Source organism: Diachasma alloeum, unplaced genomic scaffold (assembly GCF_001412515.2).
Source record: "Diachasma alloeum isolate Michigan unplaced genomic scaffold, Dall2.0 Dall_scaffold_00349, whole genome shotgun sequence".
NCBI lineage: Eukaryota > Metazoa > Arthropoda > Insecta > Hymenoptera > Braconidae > Diachasma > Diachasma alloeum.
In genome coordinates, this window is record NW_021680488.1 from 304,149 (window position 1) to 332,129 (window position 27,981).

The 27,981-nt window shown below is 38.6% G+C and overlaps 5 protein-coding genes across 7 annotated transcripts in view; 3 read left to right on the top strand and 2 right to left on the bottom strand.

The window, feature by feature from the left end:
• Positions 1-27,981, top strand: part of LOC107040886 (zinc transporter foi) — a 150,858-nt gene that overhangs the window by 84,626 nt on the left and 38,251 nt on the right. The window lies entirely within an intron of this gene.
• Positions 549-5,703, top strand: LOC107040885 (kinesin-like protein KIF23). Its single transcript, XM_015261153.2, has 2 exons — positions 549-713; positions 2,712-5,703. Exons 1-2 carry the CDS (start codon positions 703-705, stop codon positions 5,227-5,229), a joined length of 2,529 nt encoding a protein of 842 aa, XP_015116639.1. The 5' UTR covers positions 549-702; the 3' UTR covers positions 5,230-5,703.
• Positions 5,699-14,698, bottom strand: LOC107040888 (phosphatidylinositol 5-phosphate 4-kinase type-2 alpha). 2 transcript variants are annotated; one of them, XM_015261159.1, is made up of 6 exons: positions 14,186-14,698; positions 13,613-13,710; positions 12,645-12,755; positions 11,824-12,045; positions 9,072-9,210; positions 5,699-8,361 (listed from the first exon to the last, which is right to left on the bottom strand). In XM_015261159.1, exons 1-6 carry the CDS (start codon positions 14,321-14,323, stop codon positions 7,555-7,557), a joined length of 1,515 nt encoding a protein of 504 aa, XP_015116645.1. In that variant the 5' UTR covers positions 14,324-14,698; the 3' UTR covers positions 5,699-7,554. The 2 variants fall into 2 exon arrangements, with proteins under 2 accessions (XP_015116645.1, XP_015116646.1); XM_015261160.1 differs by lacking the exon at positions 11,824-12,045.
• On the top strand, positions 15,623-21,640 carry LOC107040887 (carnitine O-palmitoyltransferase 2, mitochondrial). Of its 2 annotated transcripts, XM_015261157.1 has the most exons (5): positions 15,623-15,763; positions 16,292-16,338; positions 16,618-17,164; positions 18,117-18,650; positions 20,632-21,640. In XM_015261157.1, exons 1-5 carry the CDS (start codon positions 15,719-15,721, stop codon positions 21,457-21,459), a joined length of 2,001 nt encoding a protein of 666 aa, XP_015116643.1. In that variant the 5' UTR covers positions 15,623-15,718; the 3' UTR covers positions 21,460-21,640. The 2 variants fall into 2 exon arrangements, with proteins under 2 accessions (XP_015116643.1, XP_015116644.1); XM_015261158.1 differs by lacking the exon at positions 16,292-16,338 and having other exon boundaries at positions 15,709-15,763.
• On the bottom strand, positions 25,016-27,567 carry LOC107040896. The gene is made up of 4 exons (XM_015261168.2): positions 27,174-27,567; positions 26,673-26,753; positions 26,552-26,596; positions 25,016-25,230 (listed from the first exon to the last, which is right to left on the bottom strand). The coding sequence occupies exons 1-4, from the start codon at positions 27,330-27,332 to the stop codon at positions 25,144-25,146; spliced, it is 372 nt and encodes a 123-aa protein (XP_015116654.1). The 5' UTR covers positions 27,333-27,567; the 3' UTR covers positions 25,016-25,143.

The following is a 27,981-nucleotide window of genomic DNA, read 5'->3' on the forward strand; positions in this document are numbered from 1 at the left end:
CTCCTCTGAATTCTTATAAATCGTTTGATCATTTGATCAGGAAATATTGAAGATTTACGAAAATTAATTTCTCTGTTTTTATAAACTTCAAAGCCCCCCCCCACTCCTCTGAATTCTTATAAATCGTTTGATCATTTGATCAGGAAATATTGAAGATTTACGAAAATTAATTTCTCTGTTTTTATAAACTTCAAAGCCCCCCCCCACTCCTCTGAATTCTTATAAATCGTTTGATCATTTGATCAGGAAATATTGAAGATTTACGAAAATTAATTTCTCTGTTTTTATAAACTTCAAAGCCCCCCCCCACTCCTCTGAATTCTTATAAATCGTTTGATCATTTGATCAGGAAATATTGAAAATTTACTAAAATTAATTTCTCTGTTTTTGTCCTTTGGAAGTTTTTTACACCGAATGGAGGACTTCGAATTTCCCGCGCTGAATTGACGCATGTTATAGACGACCACCACTTCCGGGTAGTTCCCTCTGTGATTGGTCGACTCCCCCCCACTCCCCACAATTTTCAAACGACGAAATTCCGAGGCAAACTGGCAAACGCGTCTGTTTTCCAACGTATTTCTAAACCGTCAAACATAGCAGGGGCCTCTGTCATTTTCCCCAAAGATTTTGTTGTTTTATCATTAATAAGTGGATCAGGAGTCTCGTGAATAATCCGATAGCCGTGAGAGAAGCTCGGGAATAATGAAGCCATCGTAAGTACATGAATTTCATCGATTAAGTGAATATTGAAGGTTAAATTAAGTTGACACTCGATGTGGCGAATTTTCAAGTGAAAATTAGGTGAAATTCTCTCTGATGGTCCACTGGAGATGAATTTTTACGTTTTAGAAATCACAATCACTCTTTGTTGTGTGAACCTCACCATAAAAAATATTTAACTGAAAAAAAATAGAAAAATTAATCAGTTGTGAAGCAGATTCTTAAAAAATCTCTGATGTCTCGTCAAAAAAATGATACGATTTTTTTTTTTCCTCAATACAAAGCTTTAAAAGAGGCCTAAAAAAAACGACAAGTTAACTAAATTTCAGTCCAACAATTCCGATTTATGAATAATGAACAAGTTGATTCCAACTTTTTTTTAGTTGTTAATTTATCTTGGGAATTAGTGATTCTAAGGGAAAATGTCAAAAGACTTTTTTTGTAGACGAGAAAATTTCCAATCAATAGGAGAGGGTGGGGTAAAACCGACACTTTAAACTTTTTAAAAATTATTCATAACTGAAAAAATTTATCAATTGAGCTCAGTTTAGGCTCGTCACAAAGGGAAAAAATTGTTCTTTGTATTGAAAAAAAAGTATTGAATTTTATCAACAATTCAACCCCTCATTAGCATTTTAAAAAAAGTCAAAAGTGTCCGTTTTACCCCAACCTCCCTTAATGTGCTTTTACTTTTTCCTCTGAAGGCATTTGTTATCGAGATGATGACCCCTTGATTAAAAATAAATCTAGGGGTGTACTAATACTTGTAGGTCATGAGCATACTCATTAGCACTTGAAAAAAGTCCACACGAATGTTAAACTCTTTTAGCCCTGAAAAATCCAGTAGGGAAGTGGTAAAACGGTTCAAGTCAGTTTTCAATGAACAACTCGGAATCCAAAGCAGATATGAAAATTTTTGTCATATCCGTTTTTGTAGTACGAATTGAGAGCTACAAAAAAAGTTATGATGAAAATTTCGCTATCTCCCTTAGATTCGGAGCTATTCCCCAGAGACACATTAATAATTTTTCCCATGAAATGTACGTGTGATGAGTGTAAGAAATTAATTCAGTGAATTCTTCAGTTATTTTTTTAAACAATAGTCTCCCGTTTCGCCAAAGAGTTTCCCCATGACATGCCATCTCAGGCACGCGAAAACATAAATTATTTATTACAAAAGATAATTTTACATTGGGAATAGAATTCAGTAACGAAGTGGTAAACCGGTATAAGTCGATTTTGACTATTGGCCAGTTTTCAATAAATATCTCGGAATTGAAGGGAAAAAGCGAAAATGTTGTAATTTTCTTTTTTGTAGCTCTCAATTTGCTCTATAAAAAAGGTTATGACAACAATTTTTCCATTTCCCTTAGATTTTGAGATATTCATTGAAAACTGGGCAATAGTCAAAATCTACTCATACCGGTTTACTACTTCACTATTGAATTTTTACTCATTCCTTCAGATTTTTCCGCAATCTCGAAAAGCTTCCTCATAAGACTGCATCATTTTTGGACTTCTAAATTAATTATTATCAATAATAATAGACTGCTGATTGAGCACAATGTCCACCTGATTTTCGATTCATGCCAACTGTCGATTAGAATTTATTTCAGATTTTAATCTTCAAAATTATAGTATATTTCAGTACAAGTGCGTAACAGTATACTTTTAACCTGGGAAGTTAAAACTAATTATTCTCATCAGTACTCCCAAGAATAAAAAAAAGTTGATGAAAAAAAATTTATTAATAAAAATTTGTTTTGCTTGAATTCCGTTAAACAGTCGTTTTGTCGACTGTTTCATTTTGCCCCACTCTCCCGTACTCTGGGCCTCCCGAGGGGAAAACCGTCTTGAAATCGCACATATCTTGTTCCCAAATTAAAGTGATGTATCGACAACTTCGAATCGTCTTACCGCTTCGCTTCCCATAAATCCGATAATTGCTGCCGCTCGAAGCCCCCCGAACCAACCGACCTGACCTCTTGCAGCCGTCCGAAGCCCCCGCTGTCCGCGCGCAAGCCAACGCGCCCCCGCTTCCAGCAGCCCCTCTCAAAGGACCCAGTGCAGGTCTACTGCCGGGTGCGCCCCATGCAGAGCCCCACCGACACCTCCTGCATGAAGGTGATCTCCCCAACCACAATTCTCATAACGCCCCCCGAGTCCTCCACGAACTTCCGTGCCACCACCAAAGAAATCCAGACAACCTTCACGAAGGTGTTCACCCCCGACGTCCCCCAAGGCGAAATCTTCAGCTGCGTGGCGCTCCCCCTCGTCGAAAACCTCATCAACTCTAAGAACTCCCTCCTCTTCACCTACGGTGTAACGGGCTCGGGGAAGACCTTCACCATGACCGGAGAGCCCCAAAACTCCGGGATAATGCCCCGTTGCCTAGACGTTCTCTTCAACAGCATCTCGTCGTACCAAGCCAAGAAATTCGTCTTCAAACCGGACCCTTTCAACTCCTTCGAGGTCCAAAGTGACACAGACGCAATGTTAGACCGACAATCAGAGCTGCACGCGGGTCTGACGACCCCCAGACCCCAGAAGACAAAGTACAGACGTCAGGACAGTGACACAGACAGCAATCCCCCATTGCCCCGATCACCAGACGAGTCGCAATCGCTGCCTGTCGACGAAGACAGTGTCTACGCTGTCTTCATAACGTACGTGGAGATCTACAACAACTCTGTGTACGATCTCCTGGACGAGGAGGAGCCAAAAGGCAAGACCCTCCAGTCGAAAATCCTGAGAGAGGATGGCAACAAGAACATGTACGTTCACATGGTGACGCAGATCGAAGTCAAGAGTTCTGAGGAAGCCTTCGAGGCCTTCAGGAGGGGCCAGAGGAAGCGAAGAGTGGCTCACACAGCTTTGAATGCCGAGTCCTCGAGGTCGCACTCGGTTTTCACCATCAGATTGGTGCAGGGGCCGTTGGACAGTCAAGGGGAAAATGTTGTTGATGACAAGAGATTGATAGCCATCTCTCAGCTGTCTCTGGTGGATCTCGCGGGCTCGGAGAGAACCAACAGAACGAAGAACACTGGACAACGTCTGAGGGAGGCCGGCAACATCAACAATTCCTTGATGACCCTGAGGTCGTGCTTGGAGATATTGAGGGAGAATCAGACCACCGGCAGCAATAAGATTGTGCCTTACAGGGACTCGAAGCTTACACATCTATTCAAGAACTACTTCGATGGAGAGGGCAGGGTCAGGATGATTGTCTGCGTCAATCCGAGGGCTGACGACTACGACGAGACCATTCAGGTGATGAAGTTTGCGGAGATGACGCAGGAGGTGCAGGTCGCTCGTCCCATCGTTCCGAAGATCGATCTTGGGTTTACGCCAGGGAGAAGACAAGCTAACAAGATATTTAAGGAAGCTAGGAGTCGGCTGGAGGCCATGGGGAGGCCTGAGGCTGCTGATCTTGATCTTGACCTGGGGCTTGTCTACTCATTGGGAGGAGCCTTCCCTCCGATGGATGTCAACAATCCCCATCATGACGAGGTCATCACGACTCTGATGAGATTCTTGGAGCACAGGATTGCCAGGAGGAACCTGTTGAGGTCCGATCTGGAGACTAAACAGAATGACTTCAGAAAGATGCTGCATAACATTGAGCAGGAGAACATGACGTTCAAAGTGGAGAATGCCTCGTTGAAGGCAGCCAATTCCCAGCAGAAGAAGAAGCTCAGTACTCTGGAGGATCATGTCTGCAAGACGGAGACGCAGATTGACAGTCTTCTGAGGAAGCTCAACGCTGCTAATGAGACCATTCAGAAGCTGCAGGTGGAGTTGAGGGACAAGGACTTTTGTCTCAACCAGAGGTTGATTGAGAAGCAGAAGGTCAAGCAGAGGTTCAATACGAAGATGCAGCAGGAGACTGACAAGATGAATAAAGAGCTTGAGATGAAGCTGAGGCAGCAGAGGATGAGGATGCAGAGCCAGACCAAAGCTACGGAGGACAGGCTGAGGCTTGTGAAGAAGATCCTGGACGACGACGGGAATATCATCATTCCGGTTGAGAAGGAGAGGGTCGAGGAGAGGATTCCTGAGACTGTGTCGGGGAAGATTGCTGCTGCTGACGGCAGGTCCAGAAGGGACAAGGTTCCTGTGGCCAATTTGAGACACAGGAGGAGTCAGAGTGCTGATCGCTGGGTTGATCACAGACCCGGGGCTTTGGTTCCCATTGGGACTGTTCTCCAGCCATTGATGAGGAGGAGGAGGAGCGTCACCAAGCTGACGGACCCCAAGGAGATCACTGATGGGGCATCCAGGTACTGTCTCATTGCTCAGGAACAGGACACTGATGGGGAACTGGAGACCAAGCTTTACAAGGGGGACATTGTGCCCACCAGTGGGGGAGGCGCACAGGTCGTGTTTAATGACGTTGAGTGCCTTAAGCAGATGTCTCCGACTGCCAGGAGGAAGAGGAGTGGCGGCAATGAGGAGGAGGGGACCAGCGAGGAGAATGCCGAGAGCAAGAGACCTAGAGTCTTTAACTAGTTTTATGCTGTTTGAGTGGGGAGATTGGGAATTTGCCTCGAGATGACTCCAAATTTTTGGGAATGTCCAGTTTTTTTGAATTATTAAGGTAGGAAGAGGCACTTTCACAGCGAAATGGGAAAAAGGGTCAAGTCGATTTTCGCTGTGCCTCAGTTTTTTACGAGTGTCTCGGAATCTAAGGCAGATGGCAAAATTTTGTTATTACGTTTTCTGTTGAACGAACTGGGAGCTACAAAAAAGGTATTAACGAAAATTTCGCCATCTTCCTTAGATTCGGAGATATTCCTCGAAAACCCAGATGAGAGCAAAGTCGACTTAAATGGTGTGCCTGGGAGGAGTCCCTCTGTAATAAACGTAACTATCTTATATTAACGATGTATTTAAGGGAAACTTGATTGACATGTGCTTAGAAAATTACATGGTTTGAATACTCTTTGTAATAGTATTTACAAAAATAAATTAATCACTATTTAATTCGTAATTTCCTTTATTATCTTCATACCTCCTTCTTTCGGTTTTCAATTCATTCATTAATCGCTATAATTCCTGGACAATCTAGCCGGCACATGTTACCGACCGGTGAATACTGAATATATATACAACAATTTATTTATCTTATGCAATTTTTTTTTATTGATTAAAACAACTTTTTCATTTTTTTTTATTCAAATTGTGTCTCTGTGTTGTTAATCGTGAAAAATTTATGAACAAAGGAGTCGTATTGTCACTGAAAAATGGTTGTTTCGTGGAAAATAATCGATTCAATTGAATTTTTGAATCAAACTCGAACAATTCAAAGTGTTTTTAGGTGTTAAATTTGTTTATTGTGTCGTGTAAATTAGTGGGAAAAAAAACTGTTGCTGAATTTTCATCTTCCCCAACAGCACAAAAATAATAGCATTGGCAACCGTTGATATGAACAAGCAAAGAGTGAACATAGTTTTTTCGTACAAAAAAAATTTCGACGTTAGAAAAAAGAAAACAAAAAATTAGAATATTCTTCTTAATTAAATTTCTTAAGTCTAGGACGCAAAATAGAAACGATTGAGCGTATTTTTGCATTTTTTCCTTACATCTGAACATTTTATCAATTATTTTCATGTTTACTGAACGTTCTGAAACAACGAACATGCAACGAAACGTTGACATTCAATTCTAGAAGTAACAATTTCAGAAAAAATAGAAAAAAAACAAGAGATTTGCAGGAGGAATTAATTAGACGCGAAATAAAAATTGAGGACTAGATAGTGGTTTCACCTTAAATCTTTAAAAAATAAATTTTATATTAAGTTTGGGCATTTATCGATTAAACTTCTCATGAATTATAAAAAACGTTTATCAATAGGAGTAATGATTAATAGTGTTTTTTTCTTTCTCAATAGGTTCAAGTCAACATTTATTCCTATTGTATTATTGATTTGTTCCAAAATCTCTGTCTCTTCTTCATTCGAATAATCCTTTCGTACCGATCATTAATTTTTTCCTTTCAACAAGTGTCTCACACTCAAAGCTAAAAAAAGAACATTAATCACAAGAGCAAATACGGAAATTCCTATTCTTCCTCATGTGAAGATGAAGAAACTCGACGTTAGGAGTGAGGAGATAAGATAGGCTGTTGATCAATGATAATACCGTGATGAGGATCAATGATTAATTGAGTAGTCAGACAGGATTAGTCAGTTTTACTTGGGAACAATTCGATTTTTGTAGCTTTTGATTTTTTCTACAGATGAGAAGATATTCTCTGAAATATCAGGATCGACTGCATTCAGTCGTCTTCATCGTTTTCTTGAATTCTTTGCATTTAAGAGATGCAAGAAAATTTTTATCGAGACGTTTTTTGAAGGTCAGACTTTTTTTATCCAAAAAATTTTCGTGATAAGGAATTTTTTATCTGCATTAGATTAAATCCAGTTACTGCCATCAGTTTTTTTTAATTTCTTAGAATCTGACGAAGTTATCAGTATCGGTTTTATTGATAGTTGTGTTTTACCTTTCAATTTCCTCTACAAAGAAAGAGTGTTTTTTTAAATCTTGTACTTCCCTTAAATTCGAAGATATTTATTAAAAACCTCAGTATCAACTGAATTCAATTTTGTTCACCAGTTTTCCTGGAATTTCTTTGAATTTAAGAGACTTATGAAAATTCTTATTGAGACGTTTCCTGAGCCTCTGACCTTTTTCCTAGAAAAAAAATACCCCCAAAAATCGTCTCCTGCCCTCAACTCCCTCAAAATCCCAGCCAAACCCTCACTTTGACCAATGCCATCCCCCAAGCCCAAAAAATCCCCTCGAAACTCTCCAAACACTCCAAAAATCTCCTCCTTACTCAATAGCTTTGCTCATGAACTCGATAAACCTCTTCCCATACTGTTCAGGATCACAAGTGGATATTCCATCAACATTAGCCCCATATTTAACAGTTTTTGCAGCCTTAGCAGCTTGCTTTCTGACCCCATAATGCGTCAGCACGTCGATAATAGCCAGAAAATAAATCTCCTTGTTGTTAGCCCCCTCCTTGCTGGGAATGGCGTAGATATCCAGCTCTGGTATAATGGCATCATCATACTGGAGGCTGGCATCCCTCATGAGAGCAGCATGAGGTGACTCTGGTGGTGTTGTCATTCCCGTGACCCCAGACCAGCCCCAGACCCTGTCTACCCCAGGTCCCCTGGAGTCCAATCCACTGCCAGACTCGCTGTCATCCTCGTCGTCGTGATTCTCCTCGTCCTCCTCCCTCTCTGCCCTCTCCCTGTTCTCCTGTTCAGCCCTCGCACAGTCGTGAAGGCCCAGCAGCAACGAGTAATCCATCAAGTGAAGCCTCGTTAGAAAGTCCACGTCTGCTGTGAGGGTCTCTATCAGCTTAGATTTTGCCTCCTCACCTATGTAGATCTTCATTCCTTCCTTGACAAAGTCGTTGTCCTTGTACGTGGGGAGATCCTTCTCCTTCTCCTTGTCAGATGCCTCGCGATCAACTGTCGAACCCTTCAGGTCGAACTTCCTGTGCGTTGTCAAGTGGTTCGAGAAGACGTTTCGAATTGCCACTACGTAGTGCTCCACTCCGTCAACTGTCAGCCGGTACATACCCAGGTACTGGGGGAGCAGGGTCTTTCCGTGTCTCTCCACTATGTACTGAAAAGTGGAAATTCAGTGAGTTTGGTTGTTTGAGATGAAGCGAAGAGGGCGGAATAAACGACAGGGAGCCTGGTAGATCAAACCCAGGGTTGAGGATGTTTATCAAAAATCGAAAGTATTCAAAAAAAAGGTTTTATAGTAGGTGAATTATAAATTTTAACATAAATCCCATAAGAGCCCGTGTATAAGGAAAAATTTGATCACTTATTTCTGGCGAGACTATTGCGATCAATTTTTTTAACATCAAAAAAGTTAGTTTCATATGTTCTGCTATCAGCCAAAAAAAATTTAGAATTTTCCTTGAACATGAAAAAATAAGATTTGCTGAAAATAGCTAAACATCCTTAACTCTGGGCCAACTCTGGGTTTATGGAAAAAAACAGCGAAGAAGGAGAGAAACTCTGGGAAATTTCTACGAGCCCAGAGTTAACCCAGAGTTAACTCTGAGTTTGAGTCATCAGGGGGAAAATTGTCTGTACCAAAACGGTTTTGACGAATATCTCCACACGGAGATATTCGTCAAAAACTGGCCAATAGTCAGAATCGACTTGACCAGGTTTACCGCTTCGCTACTGAATTTCAGAAAAAAATATAAAACAAGCAGGGGGGAAAAAATACGAAGAGGCGAAATGTCAATGGAATTCGGAAATTCCAAACATGAATGATAGCGTTTCCACTCTCCCCCAAAATAATTAATGAATCCTTACTGGATGATAATGTTTGAGAAACGAGTGCATTCTCTCCACCTCCTCACTCGTCATAGTCTTGATAATAAATAATTTGTCATAAGACTGATAAAACTTGGCTCCACTCTTTCCTGATGAATCATCCAGCGTTGGTTGTGACCTAGAAAAAAATTTCCATTCTTAAAAATCGATGATTTATGTCAATTTAAGAACAATGACAGGATTAAGCATTGATGGAGTAACAGAACTGAGTGAAATACTATTTGAAATATTGCAAAATAGTATTCGTTAATTGTTGCAATTTTCATGAAATAGTTCCCAGCTCTGTCTACGGAATCATTTTAAAAAAATCACAATGTAGATGTGAGGATAAAAAATTGATATAGTGGAGCTGAACAGAAAAGAACAGAACGTAAAGTAAAGTAACACACAAATCACACGAATCGATGTCTGCATGTGATTAATTAATGAACAAGCGAAAGCATTTGCAAATCCATCAAGGACTCCAATTCAATACCCAGGTGCTCTCCACTGTTTTTAATGCATGATTCCATGTGTTTTTCCTCTGTCGGAAATACGTTTATTTTCTATAACGCTTGATATGACTCCTCACTCCAACATTATTGGATTTTTTTCCCTTTGTAATTATGAGCTGATTTATGGTCGCGTGCCTGTGGGCGTGTTACAATAATTATAGGCTGGTTTTCTAGTCTATGTAGAACGTGATCCGTGTGTTAGTACTCCGTGCACAAAATCCTTCTGTTTTTTTTTCATGAAAAATCAAAGAGGTTATTTGAGAGGAAAGTGGGAAAACGTGAGGGAAATTCAGGAATTTTTTCCTTTTTTAGTTGAGGGTCAAACGACCCTTAACAACCATTTGACTCTCAAAAAACCTCAGGAGTAAAAAAAATACTGAAATACGTAGAAACCTCTGCGTCGTGAATTCTCAGCCAAAAGGGGATGAAAAAATCTGAAAGATGGCTTGAAAAATTTGTTCATTTAATAGAAACCGGTCGAAGTGAATTGAGGGTGATCTGAAAAGGATAAATCATTTTAAAAAATGTTTAAAAATGCGAGGTGGAAGCGCCGCCATCTTGGAAGCCCCTCGTCCCACCTCGTGTTTTTGAGCATTCATTAAAATTATTTATTCTCTTCATTTCACCGTCAACTCATTCCATTCAGTCCCCAGAAAATGAACAAATTTTTCAAGCTATTTTTCAGACTTTCTTATCCCCTTTTGGAAGAGAATTTATTTTTTTACTCCCGAGGTCTCTCAACCAGGGATGCGAAATAACATCACCTTTTGAAATCTGTCAATCACAAAAATATGACGGTCATGTGAAGTCACGTTTTTTCATGTCATAATATGGGTCACACTGTCGATTCACATACGATAGTCAACTAGTTAGATGCAATGTGACCGTCATAAATTTTTCTGTTACAAAATCTTGTCACAAATTTTCAAATTACATCGGTTTATTTGATGCAAGGGTTTACTTGCCAATGCGCCCGTCGCCTGAAGGCCTTCAGGCAGAGAATGTTGAATGTGGAGTGAATTTTTCAGTTGAAAATTTCCGCAGAATATCCGGATTCAAAATTGTGTGTAATTTTCAGCTATAATACCCCAAGACCTTCAAAATTATCGGATATTTCCCGAGTGTTTTGTTGCATAGCAACGAGCGGGATTTTACTGCAAAGCTGATCCCGATCGTTGACATGCAGGAAAACTTGAGGGAAATATCCGATGAATTTTGAAGGTCGAGGGGTATTCGGAGGACAATTTCTTCAATTCTAATTTTGGCCGATCAGGGTGCAGTGTTCGGGGTTACGGGACACATCTCACCAAAATGTGAGGAATATCTGTCAAATTCGTAGAAAACAATTGACAGGCTACAGGGAAATTATCAGTCTGATAATTTCCCTGCAGTCGGGGAATTTATCAGTGTGAAACGCGTCACGTGACTCCGAATACTGCACTGTGATTGGTCAAAATCAGAATTGAGGAAATTGTCAGATGAATATCATGTCAAAAATTGTGATGAAAAATTGGTGTGAAATCATTTATTTTATTCATTGATCTCAACTGTTCGACCATTCCCAGTGAGAAAAATGACACTAGTCAATAAACTCACCACTGATTTTTCTTTTTCAAACTGAAACACGACTGACACGCATGTTGACACTTGTGATTGTCCATCCATTGAGGTAATCATGGGGAATTCTCGAATTTCGAACTAATTGCCGCCACCTGGGGTGCCACTAATCAGATGGGATGTGACGGTCGCAGGGTGAAACAGTCACGTTTGTGTCATTTGACAATAAATTGTCATGGTTGGCCGTGTCACATGACCGCCGTCACTGCCGTGTCATATGACCGGTCAGTGACGTGTCATGTCATTTTTTCGCATCCCTGTTCATTCAATAGTCATTTTTCCTGATATTTCATTTTTAACGATTCAGCAATTTATCTTTCAGTGGAAACTTCTCTCATCAACTTTTCCAACTCCTCTCCTCAATTCTCCAACAGGCGTAATGAGAATGAAATATTCTTAATCATCGACAAATGCTGTTTATTAATCCTCACTATCCTAAAAATTATCACAATTCTCCTCTCCAACTCAATGAATCAAATAGTGACTTGTAATTATCATTTTAGTTGTGTTCATTGCAATTATTTATTTCGTTAGCCACACGTAAAAAAACGAAAAAGTGATGGTAAAAAGACATGTTGAATGAAAATAATTGGCAGTAATGAAGAAACAAAAGCTCTAACCTCAGTCGTTTTGGCTTAAAACTGTAGGTACGCTGTGGCTTATTTATATTCAGTAATTTAGACGTATTATTTCCCGGTGTTGTTACATTTATCGTAGGAACAGTGGCTGAACGTTGTACCATTTGTCGTTGTTTCATGGATATCTCGTTGCTTGTGGACAATTCTGGTTTATCGGTTATTCTTGAACGTCGCTTGAGACGCGAAGGATTAAATGCACGACATCTAGTATATACACATTTTTTTCTTCTTAATTTATCATTTTCATCTTTGGATACATTCAAACGCTTCAACGACACCAGTATTTGCAGAAAAAACAAAAATGTTGAGAGTGGAAAGACAAAGTTTGATAATAACGAGAAAAAGTCAAGAGTTTGGAAGAGCCACTTTAGTTTATCGGGTTTATCTAGAAAATGAGTGATTCTAGGAAAAAATGCATCTGAAAGTTTTTTGTAGAGGGGGAAATTTTCTACAAAAAATATTCAGGGACATTTTTGCCTAGAATTGATAATTAGCGAGATAATTGCATAATTAGCGAGTACATGTGGTGCTTGAACTACTCCACGATTTTTGTGAATATCTCGTCAACGGGGCGATTTAGACAAAAACGTCCCTGAACATTTTTTATAGGTCTTGGAATTACCTTCAAAAAGGGCCTTGGGACAATTTTTCGTAGGACCACTCGTCACCGAGATATTTGCATAATTGTTAAAAAAAATGAAAATATTCGTCTCATTTTTTCTCTTTCCTCAAGGACCCCAACTTTTTCTCAGAATTATAAGTTTTCCCTTGGATATAAAAATAACTGAATTGATCAATCTCACCTTGTCATTGATTCCTTGTAGTCCAAATCGTCAATTCCAAATCTCTCGCGCAAATTTCGAAACACGAGAGGACAGTATTCCTTAATTTTAAAGTGTGATGGCATGTTTTCTCTGTGAAAATAATAATGACATTAGAGTGCGGACTTGGGATTTATCTAGGAGTATTACATATATTTTTTCGGCAGAGTCAATTTTTTTCCCTCAATGTCTGACGAGAGATTAAGCATGCGTATTTGGCATCTGAATAAACAATGAATTTCAATGGATTCTCACAATTCTAAATTTTTGTGACATTCCTTCATCATAAATTTCGTATATTTAACACTCGTTTGGAGTGCTCAAGAGATTTAGACGAGTGGCGCAATTTTTTTAACAATTTACAGCGTCTGATTCCAATATCACGTGCCAGTAACTGGCAGACGAGTACCAAAACGGTGGTATATTTAGATGGTAAATGGTCTTGCTCTGCCAGACATTGAATTTTGATGTTATATCTGGCAACTATTGTTTACCTCGTCTACGATGAATTTATTTTTAAGCGGGATCAATAAAAAAGAGAGGATGTATGTTGGGAATGGCATCAGATGAACCACAACTCATCGTTTTTTCTTTTTCATTAATTTCAATTTTCTTTTGTTCAACATTTCACAGGGAAATGTAGGACATTTTTTACAGGGAATTTCGCTAACTATGAAAAAGATTCTTTGGCAGATTCTCTACAAATTATTAGCCAGTTGTTGGATTAATCATTAACAACGAAATTGTTCTTCAAACCCCTTTTTTTCAATTTTCAAATTGAAAAATTGCTTTGTTGAGGAGTGATTTTAGGGGGAAATAATGCAAAACATTTCTTTTTTATTTTTCCATTTGCAACAGAGCTCTCTTGACATTTTTCCCTGGAATGACTCGTTCTCGAGATAAATTGACAAAAAAAGATCAAGTCTGGAGTTAAAAAAACGTCATCTTACTTGTTAAAGAGATGATTATCGACTTTGAGTTTGCTGTAAGCCCTGAAATCATCCGGTAGGAGCATCACAGGTATATTCACATGACTCAATTCATTTATCTGCAAGAACAACAGCAAAAGTCTATTTTTAATGCAACTTCAATCGCTCAGAATGGAATTCATAGATGAAATATCGATATCGTATCTATCAAATCATTAACGAGATAAAGAAACAACGTGTCACTTTTATTTTCAATAAGATAATTTCGTTAGAAAAAAACATCGACAATTAAATGCAGAGAGGAGAGATGGAATAAACCGCTCTCAATCGTCAATATCTCGACATTGGCAGAGTAGAATTCACCAATTTTTTTTTCATTTGGAAGATATTTTCTCAGGCTTCAAAACGATCCCTGACTCATCCAAATTGCACCATTTGTTCCCGAGATATTGACCATTCAATCTGCTCCAATTTACCTCATCTCTCCCGGCAAATAAAACAACCTGAACTGCATTGTTGACACAGAGCAATTGCGTCTATAACCCTCAGACCTCCATGAACCCCAAAACTCCGATATAAAATTCAACATCCTACCGTGTGATTGACACCCCACATGAAAACACTGAGGAGTGGCTCATTGGCACGAAAAAGCTTGACCTTTTGGTGCTTGACACGAAAGTGCTTCTTCTTGAGCTTGGAGAGGCCCCCGGACATATGCGGAATTCCGGACATGGCGAAAATCCGAATGAAACAGTTAAACCACTGGAAAGTCCCCCTGACCCTCGACCCAAACTCGCCAAAATTATCGACCCCCTGGGGTTCTTAACCCCTCCACTCCCTCTTCACACCTCAAAAATGTCAGATAAACAATCCAGGGGGGTAAACTCGATTACGCCATCGACATTTTCACTCGTGCACGCACGAAACAAAATTGATCATTCGATTATCATGGGCCAATCGCGAAACGGAATAATTTGGCCAGATTTTTTTAATGAAAAACTCCTGGAGGGGATGTGTTGGGGGGGTTCTTTTTTGCTGGAATTATATCGGCAAGAATTACCGGACCGCGCAGTTCGACAGTCAATCGGCCACTGAGTCTTTGGCCCTTTAAAAATGGCGGACAGAGGAAACTGCGCAGCTAGGGCATCATGGGAAAACGTCGATAGATCCAAGATGGAGGGGATTTAAGAGCGAGGAGCGGGAATTTTCAAAAGCTCTTTGTTTTACTTTTTTTATTCGTTTAATCCGAGCAAGTTGGCGGCGCCCTCACCTATCCGCCGATAGAGGTTATCCACCACCTCGTATTTCTGAACAATTCTTTGAATTATCTATTCTTTTCAGATCACTTCTAATTCGTTTCATACAGTTTCTAGAAAAAGAACAAATTTTTGGAGCAATCTCCAGATTTTTTCATCCCCTTTTGACATTTTTACCCCGCATTCCAGTCGTTTTTTTACTCTCGAGACATCTTAAGGATGTTTAGCCAGTATCGGTAAATTGTCGGTAACTGGGTTTTTTTCATGGTTAAGGAAAATTCTGTGATTTTTCGGCTGACAGCAGAACATATAGAACTAATTCAGTAGCGAAACGGTAAATCGGGTTAAGTCGATTTTGACTATTGCCCAGTTTTTGACGAATATCTCGGAATCTAAAAGAGATAGAAAATTTTTTGTCACGATCTTTTTTGTAGAGCCAACTGAGAGTTATAAAAAAGGTCATGAGAAAAATTTTGTTATCTCCCTTAGATTCGGAGATATTCCTCGAAAACTCAGCTGAGAGATAAGTCGACATGAATTGTTTTACCGCTTCATTTACTGAATCTAAATCTCGCGCACTACAATAACGGAAAACCACTGCCAACCTCTTCAACATAATTTCTGTTCTACTGTCTGGTGAGGGTGATGACCAATGACAGCCGAAAGATACTCTCAACTGACCAATCACAGGCCGCACTCAGTCAAGTTTAGTTAGACAGACATGTATTTGATAGTATAATATATAAAGTCCTACAGAATGAGCATAATGATAACATTTACCTTTTTTTTTTAATGAACAACTGATTAATTAAACTTGAATAAAAACTGTCGCCATTGGATTCGGATTCGCTTCGACAATCACAAAAATACTATGTTTTTTCCCGTTAAAAATGTGCAATACTTGAGAGGACGCAAGGTAATTATTCAATAAATACGTCTGCATGTTCGATGAGTTATGAGACAAGAATGTCATTTTCTTTCCTAAATGTCTAGATAAAGCTCTATTTAAGAGAACACTTTACGCAATTATGACTATAATGTTTCCATAATGTAATCGATGTTTAATTTCTGTTTGCCGTCAGGGGATCTCTGCGTCTCCGAGTATAATAAATCACATTCTATCTATCTATCTAATTCGATAACTATTCAATTTATGATGATTAATAAACAATTTAGTAGCAAAACGGTAAAACGCTTCGTTGATTACCTGCGTTTTTGAGGAATATCTCCGAAACTAAGGGAGCTAGCGAAATTTTCGTAATTACATTTTTTGCAGCTCTCAATCAGTTCTGCAAAAAATGTCATAACAAAAATTTTGCTATCCCCCTTCGATTCCGAGATATTCATTGGAAACTGGCCAATAGTCAAAAACCACTTGAACGGTTTTACCTATTCGCCACTGAATTGTTGAGTCACGATCGAAAAAACTCGGAAATTTTTTCAGGCAGATGTGTTACCAAGACTCCTGTTCGCTCTGTCGAGTCGGTCAAGGTACAGTTGATCATCTTCAAGTAACTATTTAATTAAATTCCTTACCGAAATGATAAACGATTTAAGTTAGCTGAGTTTTCGAGGAATATCTCCGAATCTAAGGGAGATAGCGAAATTTCCATAATGACCTTTTTTGTAGCTCTCCATTTGCCCCTTAAAAAAGATTATGATCAAAATTTTGCTATCCGCCTTAGATTCCGAGATATTCATTGAAAACAGCAATATTCAACATTGAGTTGAACTTTTCAACTGCTTCACTTCAATATTATATTTTTGCAGCTCCACATACAATGAATATGACTACCTGCAGCATAGCCGGCTTTCAACGATGCACTTTCAGAAGTCTCTGCCTCGTCTGCCCATTCCAAAGCTAGAAGACACATGCAGAAGATATTTAAGAGCCCAAGAGCCCATTCTGTCTCCAGAAGAATTTAAAAAAACCTCGGATAATGTTGTTGCATTTCAATCCAAGGAAGGCCCACAGTTGCACAAAAAACTTGTGGAAATTGATGCCAATAACAAACACACGAGCTACATAAGTGAGCCATGGTTTGACATGTACTTGAGGGATCGCAAACCACTGCCAATTAATTACAATCCTTTTATAATTATGGTGCAAGAGGAGAATATCCGATATAATGAACCGCTGGTGAAAGCCACCAATCTCTTGATATCATCGGCTAGATTCATGAATTCACTGAGGGCTGGTATTCTGGAGCCGGAGGTCTATCATATGAATCCCAAAAAATCGAATACTCAATTTTTTCGAACGATAACCGGGCTTTTACCATCGGCAGTCGCCACTTATGGAGCATATTTGTTCAAGGTATTGATATTATAACATTATTTTATCAATTATTTATCGATTTGATTCGATCACATCTCATTTATGTGCTTTTATAAGGAACTGATGAAGAAAAAAAACAATGAGTCACTCTTATTTTCAATAAGATAATTCGTTAGAAAAGAAATCGAAAATTGAATGCAGAGAGACGAGATGGAATAAACCGTTTTCAATCGTCAATATCTCGACATTGGCAGAGTGGAATTCACCAATTTTTCTCTTCATTTCGAATATATTTTCTCAGGCTTCAAAATGATCCCTGACTCATCCAAATTGCACCATTTGTTCCGGAGATATTGACCATTCAGTCCGCTGCAATTTAGCTCATCTCCCCCGGAAAATAAAACAACCTGGACTGCATTGTTGACACAGAGCAATTGCGTCTATCACCCTCAGACCTCCATGAACCCCAAAACTCCGATATAAAATTCAACATCCTACCGTGTGATGACACCCCACATGAAAACATTGAGGAGTGGCTCATTGGCACGAAAAAGCTTGACCTTTTGGTGCTTGACACGAAAGTGCTTCTTCTTGAGCTTGGAGAGGCCCCCGGACATATGCGGAATTCCGGACATGGCGAAAATCCGAATGAAACAGTTAAACCACTGGAAAGTCCCCCTGACCCTCGACCCAAACTCGCCAAAATTATCGACCCCCTGGGGTTCTCAACCCCTCCACTCCCTCTTCACACCTCAAAAATGTCAGATAAACAATCCAGGGGGGTAAACTCGATTACGCCATCGACATTTTCACTCGTGCACGCACGAAACAAAATTGATCATTCGATTATCATGGGCCAATCGCGAAAAGGAATAATTTGGCCAGATTTTTTTAATGAAAAACTCCTGGAGGGGATGTGTTGGGGGGTTCTTTTTTGTTGAAATTATATCGGCCGAAGGGTTATAAAGGATTGAAACACTCAAATTTCCAGGCTTTCCCCCTCGACATGTCTCAGTTCCATCACCTCTTCGGAACAGCGCGCATCCCTGAAATGGAAAAGGACAGGATCTACAACGATCCCACCTCGAGGCACGTGATCGTAATGCGAAGAGGTCATTTCTACTCCTTCAATCTCTTAAACGAAAATGGAAGCATTCGCTCCCCCCAGGAGATAGCTTCCTGCGTCAGCTCGATTCTGAACGATCCACGAGGGCCCAGCGAGTGTCCTATTGGAATCCTAACGGCCACAGAACGCAATCAATGGGCTAAGAATCGCCAACACCTGTTGAGCCTCGGTAACGAGCAAGTTCTACGGAAAATCGATTCTGCAATGTTTGTTTTGGCGCTGGATGATGACTTGCAAGAGGAAAATCAGAATAAATTACTCCGGGACTTTTTACATTCCGATGGAGCGAACCGATGGTTCGATAAATCTTTCTCATTGATTGTCAATGGAAAGGGATATTCTGGAATAAATTTTGAACACTCGTGGGGTGATGGAGTCGCCGTTCTTCGATATTTTACAGTAAGTGGGACTAATTTTACTCTATTGACACATTTTGAATCTTATTCCATTGATTTCGACATTATACTTCATCGATATTACACTCTATATTGGATTTTATTCTATCGATTTTGATGAAAAGTAATTGAATGGAATGAAAATTGAACAATTTCATCAAATAGCCGCAGTAAGAGGACTTGAGAGCAAACTAAATTTGCGCCTTGCATTCTCATCCAAAAGAGGACAAACAAATCTGAAAGATGCCTTAAGGGGTAACAGAATGCCGCTAATTTTTCAAATTTTTTAACAAACTTCCTGCCGAAAGTTATCGATCTTTTTACAAATCAAAGTGCATTAATCTCCAGGAGGTGATGATGAAGATCAATGTGATTTGGCTTCATGAAATATTAATAACTTTGAGCAGGAAATTAGTTTGAAGATTTCGAAGAAACGGGGTCCTTCTGTTACCCCTGTACAGAAAGCCAAATCGTGAAATCAAAGGGAAGAAATAAAAAATTAATCAAAGTTTAGGGGGAATTATACGGATGTTGAGATTTTTTCAAACTAATTTCATCAAGTTGCGGGCGACTCGAATAAGATTTCTCATACATTGAAGATTGATTATATATGTCTAAAAACGAATAACTAGTGCAAAAAAACTGATTGGTTGTTGTTTTTACAGTCCAACGCATGACTTTTTATCTGAGCTGAATCGCATAAAATTTTCAAGCTTTATTTTACTGGCCTGACAATACTTATACTTATTTTCGTTTCATTACTCTGGACCACTTCCTGCTTCTCTGTTATTTATTATTTATTATTCATACTTGAATTAATTACACGCTAGCTATGAGGCAACTGCTTTTCAACTTTGTGACAGCCTAGTATTCATGCACCGTTCCCCCCCCCCCTATTACATTAATTTTCTCTACACCCTTTTCTACCTATCTGTATTTATCATTTATCTTTAATTGAATGCTATTTTATCCTCATTTAGCTTATGTATGCTGTAACAAGGTTCTACCTACTAGAAATGGCGATAAACAAATTGATTGATTGATAATTGTTTATTGTTCGTTTACCCCGCAAACGCTTAAAATGTTAAAAATAGTCCAGGGCCTCCAATTTTTGACCTACAGAAGATTTTTTTTTCAAAATGTTTGAAAAAATATGTGCAATAACAATTACGAATGAGTTTTTTGAAATCCAACTCCTATACAGTTAATTTCGTTATTATTTTAATAAAAAATTGCACCATTCATGTAAAATAGCCCAAAAAATATTTCTGAAAGAATCGAGTCTGTCTATTTCACATGAATTACACAATTTTGTATATTAAACAAAACGAAATTAGTTGTGTAGGAGTCGAATTTAAAAAACTAATTTGTAATTGTCGTTAAACCCATTTTTTCAAAAATTTTGAAAAAAAAACCTCTGTAGTTCAAACATTGCAGGCCCTGGACTACTTTTACCATTTTAAGCGTCTGCGGGGCAAACGACAAATAAACAATTATTTCGCACTAATTGTTCGTTTTTAGACATATATAATCGATCTTTAATGCATGAGAAATCTCACTGCAATATCCCACGACTTTCAAAACTCATAGTAGTCTTCCCTTAAAAAATTCGTTCATATTTTGTAAACCAGATGAAGTGAGTTGGGGGTCATTTGAAGCGGATAAATATTTTTCAGAAACGTTTAAAAATACGAGGTGGAGGCACCGCCATTTTAGAACCCCCTTCCGCCAGAGAGCGGGGGTATCCAAGCAAGATGGCGTCAGCCACACCTAGCCACCACCTCGTATGTTTGAACATTTCTTAAAATTACTCACCCTTCCCATATCATCTTCAGCTCGTTTCATCCAGTCCCTAGAAAATGAACAAATTTCTCAAGCCATCCATCACATTTTTTCATCCTCTTTTGGTCGAGAACTCACGACGCAACTGCATCAGTGTAACATTCCCATTCTTTATAAACACTGCAATCATCCTTGTCCCGCAGGACTTGAAAGCCGACATAAAATCGAAGCCCAGGTTCCACCCAGAAGACCACTCAAAGCTCTCTCCTGCCTCCCCAAGCGTCGAAAAACTAGGCTTCAAGGTCGACGACGCCATAAAGGCATCTGTAAACGGTGCCCTGAGGGAGTACCACCATTGGGCCCATGACACTCTATCCCTGGATCACCACATATCCGATGTATTCGGTAAGAAGCAGTGCAAGACCTTCGGAGTGAGTCCAGACGCTGTGATGCAAATGGCGTTTCAATTGGCTTTCTACAAACTCGAGGGACGAGCTGTCCCAACATACGAGTCCTGCAGCACCTCTGCCTTCAAGCACGGTCGCACCGAGACCATAAGATCGTGCACGAGTCGGACAAAAGCCCTGTGCAAAGCCATCGTGGAGAGTGGCAAGTCCAAAGCCAATGACAATGAGTTTAAAAAATTGATTATTGAGTGCAGTAAAGCCCACAACGTTCTCACGAAAGAGGCTGCCATGGGACAGGGTTTCGACAGACATTTGTTTGCATTGAAGAGGATTTGGGAGGAGAGTGGCAGTCTGGGGGGCAGTCTTCCATCGATTTTTCGAGATCCATCTTACGAGAGGATAAATAGGAATATCTTGTCGACTTCGACGTTGTCCAGTCCAGACGTATTGGGAGGAGGCTTTGGTCCTGTTGTGGAGAATGGCTATGGCATTGGCTACATGATTCAGGATAATCGACTTGGGTCGGTTGTCACCAGCTACAGGGATCATCGAGATGCCACTGAATACGTGGGTCATCTGAAATCAGCCTTCGAGGATCTGCACAGAATTTTACAGAGGAAGTGAATTGCTGATAAGGGAGGGTGAGGTAACATGGAACTTCTTGAGTCATCAGAATATCCTGCCAAATGGATCAGGTCTCATTTTGAAGTCTGAGAAGTACATTTAAGGCCGCGTGTATTATCTTTCGAACGTGATCTTGGGTGTATTTTTTTTAATTTGATAGTCTGAAATCAGTAGCGAAGTGGTAAAGGTTTAAGTCGACTCATCTCCCAGTGGAGTTTTTGAGGAATATTGCGAATCTGAGGGAGATAGCGAAATTTTTGTAATTACATTTGTTGTAGCATTCAATCGGCTCTATAAAAAAGGTTACAACAAAAATTTTGCTGTCTCCCCTAGATTCCGAGATATTCAGTGAAAACTGGTCAATAGTCAAAATTGACTTGGGCTGGTCACTTAGGAAATCACTGGACCACTCGATTGGAAATCAGGGAAGAAATCACCAGAATCACTGAAAATCAAGGGATTTCTATTTCTGATAGTGAATTGTAATGACTTCTGATAATCATAAAGAAATCAGGTGATTTACAAATAATTAGAACTCATCGATGAAAGTAAAGTCCAAATTTCTGATGATTTCTTGAAATCAAGAAAATAAAAATAGAATGAAAAAAATTTAGAAAATTTGAGTCGAGCAAATTCTATAGAAAATATATGAAAAGAATAAGTTATATAGAAAAATCGAATTCTGTTGACTTTTTCTATTAAATTTTTTCTGCTGAACATGTCAATAGAATCAGCAAAAAAGTAATAGAAAGTTTGATAGAAATTCAATAGAATTTTCTAACGAATTCGATAGGTTTTTCTCTTAAATTTTTTCATGCGTGAAATCATGATTTCCAATTCTCCTATTGGAAAATCACAGAAATCATTCCAGAAATCACAGGAAATCATTCCATTCTGGAAATTACTGAGCCACTTAATTTAGGAGTGACCAGCCCCTCGTCAATTGCCATTCAGTTTAACATAGTCCTGGAGTCATCAAAAATTATGATTGTATAATCAAAAAAACGTTGAAAAAAACTGAACATTTTCACCAATGACGGTTGCTGTTTAGAGAATAGAATTTAGGGATGCAAAATGACGGTCATTTTTTACATCCGTCAGGCCAGTCGTAAGTTTAATTCTGTTTTTTTTTTTACTTTTTTTGATTGTGCAATCATAATTTTTAGGGACACCTACGTGATGTAACATCCAGTGGAAATTGTGATATATTTTACATTATGAAGATGGAAAAACAATCGAGATAACGTTCGAAAGATAATTCATCCCGGTCTTAAAATGAAAAAAAGGGTTGGGGAGAAAAATGATAAGAGGCCGTTTATCCTTCTCAACCCTGAATAATTGTCCCAACTTGTGATATATTTTTGCAATCTGCCTTCTATAAGAAATATTTTTTTATGTATTTTTGGGTCCAGTGGAATTTTGCAATGTTCAGTCGAAGACGGAAATTTGTAAAACTTTTTGTAAATAAATAGAGGTTTTGGATGAACATCTTTTCATTTCTACGTAGAGACGTAACAATCTCTTTTGTAGGCTTTGAGAGTCCGTATAAAAATTGCTTTACAGAGTATGCAATGAGAGAAAAACAAACACATTGTCAAACAAGTCTTGTTTGGGCCAACAAAACCGCTAGTTGAAAATTGCCAAAAAAGAATTTGTTTGATTCGAATTTGGAAGTCTCAGATATGAATAATTGTTCTGCTTTCGACAGCAATGAAATATTTGGCTCAAGAGGCGCATAATTTACACGAGACGGATGAAAATATCTCATATTGAGGAAAATTTATCAACAAATATTTTATCCCTAAGTTACAAGATTGCTATCATATCATTATTATTGTTTCATTTAAGGGTTCATTTCTTGTCTGTGATTATTAGATAGCCGAAACGAAAAATTACTATCCCTTGTTTCGCATAAAACAAAGATTTTCCGGGAGGAAAATACGTATGGGAGTATCGAATAACGAACGAGTAGGGTAAACTGCCCAGTAGATGGACGCCTGGGAAAACCGCCCAGTAGATGGACGTTTGTTTTTTAGCAATTGAAAAAAAATTGATCGAAAAAAAAATCGTCACTCAGGGATTAAGAATCACAACAGTTAGTGAAAATTCAAAGCAACAATTCACATTTCAGTATTTTTTTGCGTAATTTCCTATCCAAAAGTAGCTCTTCCATCTATAGGGCAGCGTCCATCTACTGGGTAGCTTACCCTAGTGCTGGAAATGGCATGTCTTGCGTGTGCAGAGAATGCAATTTTTTGTGAACTACTGAATCTATTTTTGCGACAAAAATTTTTCATTTCGGCGCACTGTCTGCACATTTGGCACAAAAAATCCTTTTTTGATAATTTTCAAAAAACTATTTTCTTGGCACAAGCAAGACTTGTTTGAGAATTCTGTCGTTATTCTCTCAGTGTGCCGACTGTTAATGGTTGGATGAACTAGGTGTTGCTCCGGCGGACATCCGAGAGCCACCGCGTTTAGCGCAATTAGTACTTGTGAAGTATGGGTGACCGCTTAGGAACACCCTCTAAATATCAGAAGAGAGAGGTGGGAGAGCAAGGCAGACGAATGAGGAGCCTATAAAACCGTAATGATCGTGGGAAGGAAAAATGTATAAAAAAAAATAATTGCTCTATAGCGAAATCAGTTCTTCTGAATTTTCAGTGGCTGGTTTTCTCTCTCGTATACATAGAGAGAAATGTTCAGTAAAAATTACGGAACTCACAATTCGCTCACCGATTACGGAATCGACTCAGAAAATCTAAGGGTGCCAAGTGAATTTGGCGATGACCTTGAAAATTGACATTCACCAACAAAGTTATAATTTTTTAAATTAATAGTATTAGACAGATGGTGAACATCGGTGACAAAAAATTAAAATTTAAAAACTAAAATTAAAGAAAAAATAAAATTTTTCTTAAAAATTTAGAACTTAAAATTTAAAAACTAAAAATTAAATTAAAATTTTAGAACTTATGGATATCGAGAAATTAAATAAACAAAATCAGTCTTACATCCGGCCTCTTATGGAGTTTTGATTAAATTAAACGTTTCAACCCCCTAGGAACTCAAGAACAATTTGAAAAAATTTGAAGATATGGGAAATGATGTGTTCAATGTGATGGCGACAAAAAACAATGGGGTACCGGGGTGAATAAGAGAGATATTTCAACCCGCCGTACCCATTTGATCCCATGCTTTCTCGAGGTTCGTCACGGGAAATAGAGGATTTTCCGCATTTATTTTCTCGATGTCTAGTTCCGGTCGCGGGTTTGAAATTTCGTCGGATGGATGAATACATATTTCTCCAATGATGGAGGGGAAGAAAAAATTTTTTTTGAATTTTTTTTCAAATTCACTTGGCACTCTTAAGTGACGGTATCGTAATTTTTCACAGGAGGTTCAGATAAAGATTACGGAACGCTCTGGAAAAATTCCGTGGCACTTCCGTGAAATTTCCTACAACCACATTTCGCTTCGGAATAACGGATACGTAATTTTTATTGAATAAGATACGTAATTTTTATCAAATATTTCTCTCCGTACATATGATTTAAATCGACAATTCGTTTTTAACATTTTTATTTCACCTTTGTACAAATATGAACAATGATTTTTTGTGAAATTATAAATAAAAGATTTATTTACATTAAAAATATCACCAGTGGGTTTTGGAGGGAAGGGCTAGTTCGAGCCGATGCTCATCGATGTGAAGCTCAGACTGATGGCGAGCTGGAAGGCCTCCTGTTGCAGATTCAGCAAAACAGTCTCCTGAAAATATCAGTTCAATAACAAATTATGAAACGAATGATTTCTTCAACTTCAAATAGAAATCCATCAAATTTTTGTTTTCACAATAATTGATACAATAATTGATAAAATAATCAGCTATAATACCCCAAGACCTTCAAAATTATTGGATATTTCCCGAATGTTTTGTTGCATATCAACGATCGGATCAGTTTTGCAGATTAAAATTTTACTGCAAAACTGATCCCGATCGTTGATATGCAGATAAACTTGAGGGAAATATCCGATGAACTTTGAAGGTCGAGGGGTATTCGGAGGACAATTTCTTCAATTCTGATTTTGGCTGATCAGGGTGCAGTGTTCGGGGTTACGGGACACATCTCACCAAAATGTGAGGAATATCTGTCAAATTCGTAGAAAACAATTGACAGGCTGCAGGGAAATTATCAGTCTGATAATTTCCCTGCAGCCGGGGAAATTATCACTGTGAAACGCATCACGTGACTCCAAATACTGCACTCTGATTGGTCAAAATCAGAATTGAGGAAATTGTCAAAATTATTCATAAAAAAAATAATCACCTCAGAGATGAGTGTCATAATTCAATGGTTAATGAAAAGTGGAATTGTGCATATCAAATACAGTATTTCTAAGCCTTGGAACCTTCGTGGAACAATCCAATTGGGGGAGGGGCGGGGGAGAACAAATATAGAGAACCTTCTCAGCACAGAATTTCGTAATCCACGAAAATTCTTTGCTGACATTTTCTCTTAGACTGGCTCATCAATGAAGTATTCTGAGAATTGGTAAATGGTGGGATTGTTCGTACAGCTGTAATGAGATTTTAATATTCTGGGTGCTTATCTCGGAAATGGGTAATCCTTCGTGAAAGTGCAAAATGTATCTTAATGTCGTTTCCTTCATTATCGAGATAATTTAACGACTGATGAATGAGTGAATCATTTATCGAATGTCAATTCCAGGACAAAATATCGAGCGATTTTTTGGAGTCTATGAAATGCTCGCAAAAAAAACATTGACATTTGTTCGTAAAATTCTTCATTACCGAAATCATTCTCTGAGCAACGATCGATTCAAGGTGTTATTTTATTCGACTCAAGTTCATTTCGTCACTCAATTCCTCAATCATCTCGTCAACAAATAATTACAACGCAAAATGTCTCGCAGCTTATGAAAGCCTCAAAGAAAAAAATATCCATGAATATTTTGCCCCCAAAGGGAGACGTGAGGAATTAAATTCTCCCTTCAGCACATACTTTATCTCTTCCCCAAAGCGAATAATAAATGTGATAAATTTATTCCACGAAGAATTAAATCTCACCAATTTTCTGAGCTCCTCGTAGGTGCTGGGGAGGGCATACTGAATCTGAAATCAAAACAAAATATTTACAATGACTGGATCGACCTTGAGGGACGTTCAGAATAAAAGAGAAGAGAATTACCTCAACGAGATTTCTGCGTCTCTGTTGCATCAGTCCAGAGAGTCTATCGTTCGTCATCTCCCCAGGGCCCGAGACAGCGTCCTAAAATCCCCAATTAATTAATCAATTAACCAATTAAATCGATAAATGATGAATTCAATTCGTTCATATTCAAAAACCGAATAAACAATAAACTGGATTAATTGTTAATTAATTTTTTTAAGTGTAGGGAAGGTTGGGGTAAAATGGACACTTTTTTTTAAAATGCTAGTGACGGGTTGAAATGTTGATGAAATTTAATAATTTTTCTTTTAATACAAAGAACAATTCTTTCCCTTTGTGATGAGCCTAAACTGAGCTCTATTCATAAGTTTGTTTCTGAGTTATGGATATTTTTTAAAAAGTCTAAAGTGTCAATTTTGTCCTATTAATTGAGCTTTAACAAAAATTTAATTGAAAAATTTTCAATTAACTTTGTCGTCGATAAAAACGTCTGAAAAAAACAACGAAACATGAACTCACCTGAATCTGCTGGAGATGGTTCATCTCAGCCTCAAGAGTTTTAATTCTCTCCTTGAAGCCATCGACTCGATTATTAAGAAAATTAATTTCCCCTGCGATCCAGCCGCACTCCTGCTCAATCCCCCTCAACCTCTTGGTTATCTCTCCAGCCTCTCCCATGGCTCCAACGATATCGAATCAAACAAAGAAAAAAAATGTCGCAGCTGTCCCTTTGTGTTGACACGGGACGCTAAACTGGAGCGAATGATACGCGAGATAAAGCAGATCGTGACTGGATCACGTCGAGAAACGAATGCACTGAATCGTTGATTTATGAGGCCGGGTAGGCGATCCTTTGACACCTGTGGCGGGGGAGCAAGTGGGGACCGACAATTGCCGAATGGTTCCGACAATAATTTGAAGTGGCACGAATGAGCGAGGAGAAATAAATTCAAGAATTAAGGCCCGGGTGTCCTATCTTTCGAATGTTATCTGGATTTTTTTTATCTTTCGTAATCCAACATTGTCAATTGAGTGGTACATCATGTAGAAATTCCCAAAAATTATGATGGAATGATTAAAAAAATAGAATAAATTCTGAACTTTTTCAAAGAGGGTTTTTCAGTAGTGAAGCGGTAAACCGAGTTAAGTCGATTTTGACTATTAGCCAGTTTTTGCTGAATATCTCGGAATCTAAGAGAGATAGCAAAATTTTTCTCATGACTTTTTTTATAACGCTCTATTGGCTCTACAAAAAAGGTCATGACAAAAATCTTTCTATCTCTTTTAGATTCCGAGATATTCGTCAAAAACTAGCCAATAGTAAAAA